This window comes from Phaseolus vulgaris, chromosome 9 (genome assembly GCF_051622355.1).
Source record: "Phaseolus vulgaris cultivar YP4 chromosome 9, ASM5162235v1, whole genome shotgun sequence".
Classification (NCBI taxonomy): Eukaryota; Viridiplantae; Streptophyta; class Magnoliopsida; order Fabales; family Fabaceae; genus Phaseolus; species Phaseolus vulgaris.
The window spans coordinates 13745894-13749733 of NC_143506.1; the positions used below are offsets into that span (position 1 = coordinate 13745894).

General features: G+C 35.3%; 1 protein-coding gene across 1 annotated transcript; it reads right to left on the bottom strand.

The window, feature by feature from the left end:
- Positions 1-2061: 2061 nt before the first annotated feature.
- Positions 2062-3585, bottom strand: LOC137822980 (putative acetyltransferase At3g50280). The gene has a single exon (XM_068628044.2). It carries the CDS (start codon positions 3482-3484, stop codon positions 2087-2089), a length of 1398 nt encoding a protein of 465 aa, XP_068484145.1. The 5' UTR covers positions 3485-3585; the 3' UTR covers positions 2062-2086.
- Positions 3586-3840: the final 255 nt, after the last annotated feature.

The window sequence follows — 3840 nt, forward strand, 5'->3', positions numbered from 1 at the left end:
GAAGTAATTCCTGACTCATTTGAGACAGTTTATGCTGTGAAGGGTTGGTGGCCATAAACATAACACAGTCGACCACTTATACACACATGGGTAACCACTTTGGCTGTGATAGTAGGTCTGTAGGAAGTTGTGTTTGAGTAACACCGTAGTTAGCCCAAAGGGGTTGTAATGATGAAATTGGAATTGATTGAGGAGTATGAGTGAGATTTTAATGTTGTGAGGATGCATAACTAATTCTTGACTCATTTGAGATGGTTGATCCTGTCAAGAATTGGTGGTCATAAACATAACACAGGTGACCACTTACATATATATGGGTAACCACTTTGACTGTGACAGTAGGTTGCTCCATCGATGTTATATGTGGTCATATATTACACTGATTACTTGAGCCAATATATTACACTGGTTTGCTCGAGTAATCGGTGTAAGTAGGTTGCTCAATCAGCGTTATATGTGACCGTATATTACACCGGTTAGTCGAGTCAATTGGTGTAATATAGGGGCTTAAATTTGGTAAACCAATATACTACATCAGTTGGCTCGAGTAACCGGTGTAATATAAGACCGGTTTTGATTGATGAGTGAAGCCAATGATGCTAAACACTTGAACGATAAACAAAAAACAGTGGCGACCGCACAAGAAAGACGTGTATGGTTTGTGTTTCACTTGTTCTACTACTTGATTCGTGCTTCCCGCTGCTTCTTTCTCCCTTTCATTCAACCTTCCCTTTAATTCGAAACTCTTCCGTTTCCGCACCCACACTCAAACGTTAAACCCTTACAAAACTGTGCTTAGTGCATCATCACTCCCATCAAAATTAAAAAAAACCCCATGTCACATCCTCATCCAATACAAATGTCACATCCTCATCCAATACAAACATCTGTAGCATTAAATATATGTTAATATAGTTAGAAGATGTTAATAAAACATTTTCGTATTTACTGTGATGAGTGAATGAAGACATAACAACTTATTCCCAAATACCAGCTGCCAAAGGTTTGCATTGCCGTTCACGTTCAACCATCTATATCGTTCTTGTTAAACAAAGACAATTGACCCATTAGAATAATAGAAGTCTTAGAAAATAATTGGGGAGAAAAACAAAGATTTCTGATATATTAATACTGCAAATAATATATATATATATATATTTCACATTCTAATAAATTACTATTTTATTTATTTTTATTTAAAAATATTATTATATTATTATAAACAGTGTTAGATGTATGTATTTAGGGTTTATATATATACACTTTATACTCTAATAAATTAATATTTTATTCATTTTTTTTAATTTAAAATATTATTATATTATTGTAAGCAGTGTTAGATGTATGTATTTCAGTGTTCATTATGTTAAAAGAAACTTTTCTCAAAAAACAAAACAACCCAAAGCAGAGCAAATTTGTTTGGGTTTCGCTACTAAACTTTCCCGAGCAAAATATTGTTCTCCGAGAAGGGAGTGTAAAAAAAAGTGTTGGAATTATTCCACACAAATATATGGGTCCAAAGAATACTATTTCTCATAATCAAAAGAGATATTTTATTTTATTTATTAAAAAAACCTAAAGTATTTGATGTATTTAAAAAAAGTGCAAAACACTTATTGAGAAATAAAGTGAAAAAGTTATAAAAATCTTGAAAAGTGACAAAAAAAAAAGGAGTATGTCTCGAATGAATTCAAAAAATTAATTTTGTAAAGATGAAATCAACAAAAATGGTGTATATGAGAAATATATAATATTGGTTGTAGTTTCACATCAAGAACAATACATTAAAAGAGAAGATTGTTAAATAAGAGATCATTGCCTTAAAGGAAGATAATATTGAATAATGTGTTATTACAAGTATTAATGTTTAATTGAGATTCAATACATATTAATATGTATGGTAAGAGTCAGTGCATTTAGGTAGTGTTTTTAGGTAGTTAGGTGAGATATGCATGTGATTTTTTTTGTATTTGTAAGAGTTATAGATGTAAGAATTCCATTCTATAAAATAGTTTAAAAGTAACATATATAGAAAGAAAAGAAAACGAAATAAGAGGTGAATTCCCAAAATATGTTTCTATTACTTCTAAATTTGATATTGAACATCTGGAATAATGCTAATAGAAGTTGCATTCATGAACTCTTCATCGGATTCTAGCATGCTCATATTATCTGGTGAAAGACAAACTTCCAAATCAATGCTTCCCCCTCCTTCACGACCTGGATATGATGTCACTTTCCCGTCAAACTTGTTAGCATACCCACTTCTAGCGGCCACTGCTTTTCCCATTCCAAACTCATTTCCATACACGTTAAACCTGGGCGAGCTACCCATCGACACACAGTAGGGGTCAAAGAAACGACCAAGTTCATATATCAAAGGAGATTGTAACCACTCTTTGAGAAATTGCAGTACCACTGTCTCATTATGGTTTGCAACAGTCAAGTGTAACTTCCACGCTGCCCATCCTAGACCATTCTCAAGTAATTCCCCTGTCGTTGTTTCTGCACTCACTAAATGAATTGAGTTTCCAAAGTATTCCTCAGGCAGTGGTTCCATTCTTGATCGATTGTTTGTGGCCAACTTGCAACTTGTTCTTTGGTCGTAGCGTGGGGAGCGGGCACGAGTTATGCATCTCCAAACAAGTGCTGATAATGACTGGAATGAAGAGATTTTTGTGGTATTGCACTCTGAGTTGGCTTTTGCTTTCAGTTTCGCAATAGAGTCTGCCGAAAAGTGGAAGACTCTCTCTCTCAGAAAGGGTGCTTCAAATCTGGTAATAAACTCGTCGTGATGTTTGAAAGGAAGATTGATTGGAGGACTGCAATCATTCGGAAACCATCTATTGTGAATGAGTTGATGTGAAGTGGAAACTTCATATTCGTGGCCTTGAGCTTGGACATGGGCTTGAAAGATCCGAGACCATGTATTGAAGAAATTCCAATAAGAAGTGCCATCAGCAATAGCATGGTTCATGGAACAACCTATGAAAACACCATCCACTAGTTCAGTGACTTGGATGGACAACAAAGGCATGGTGTGACCATCGTGGTTGACTGCTTTGTGGTGGTCAAAGAATGAGTGAAGAATGGGTGGGACGTCAATGGGAGAGAGTATGTGAGATATGGTGATGTCCAAGGTTGCATAGATGAATCTAGCTCCATCACTGTTTTCGCAATCAATGAAAACAGCATAAGAGGGAGGGTCTTGGGTTTTGCGGGTGACGAGGCGGCCAGCTAATGGGTAGAAATCGGAGAGGGTGAGAGAAAGAGAGTGTCTGAGGTTCTCCAAGAGTTTATCTATGAAATGATGTTGATGAACTAGTGTTGAAGGCTTCTTGAAAAGTAGACCCTTCTGGATATAGTGGGCACACAACATAGCAATATCCCAAGGCGTTAAATTGCATATTTGGTTTGACACTTGGGTGGGGCGGTGCGGCTTGACGAAGCACTCGGAAATGCGACGAAAGGCAGGGGTAACCATGATGCAGATGGCCACTCACTCCAACTTAGATTTTTGTGGAACAAAGCTTAGAGATTTTACCCAATATACTTCATTTTTTAATCATACACTAAATAACACTACTCAACAACCTTTATAATAATTATCGGATCCTTTCTGCATGACATGCTGAAGGAAAAGATCTCTTTTGACACCAAAAACATATACCTAACATTACATTATAATAATATAATAATATTAAAAATTTAAAAATAAATTAAATATGATTAAAATATTAGTGTGATATAGCATTTGGAAAAGTAACCTTTAGAAACCATTATTAAAAAGTGCAGATCACAAAAGATCTCTTTTGACACCAAAAACATATACCTAACATT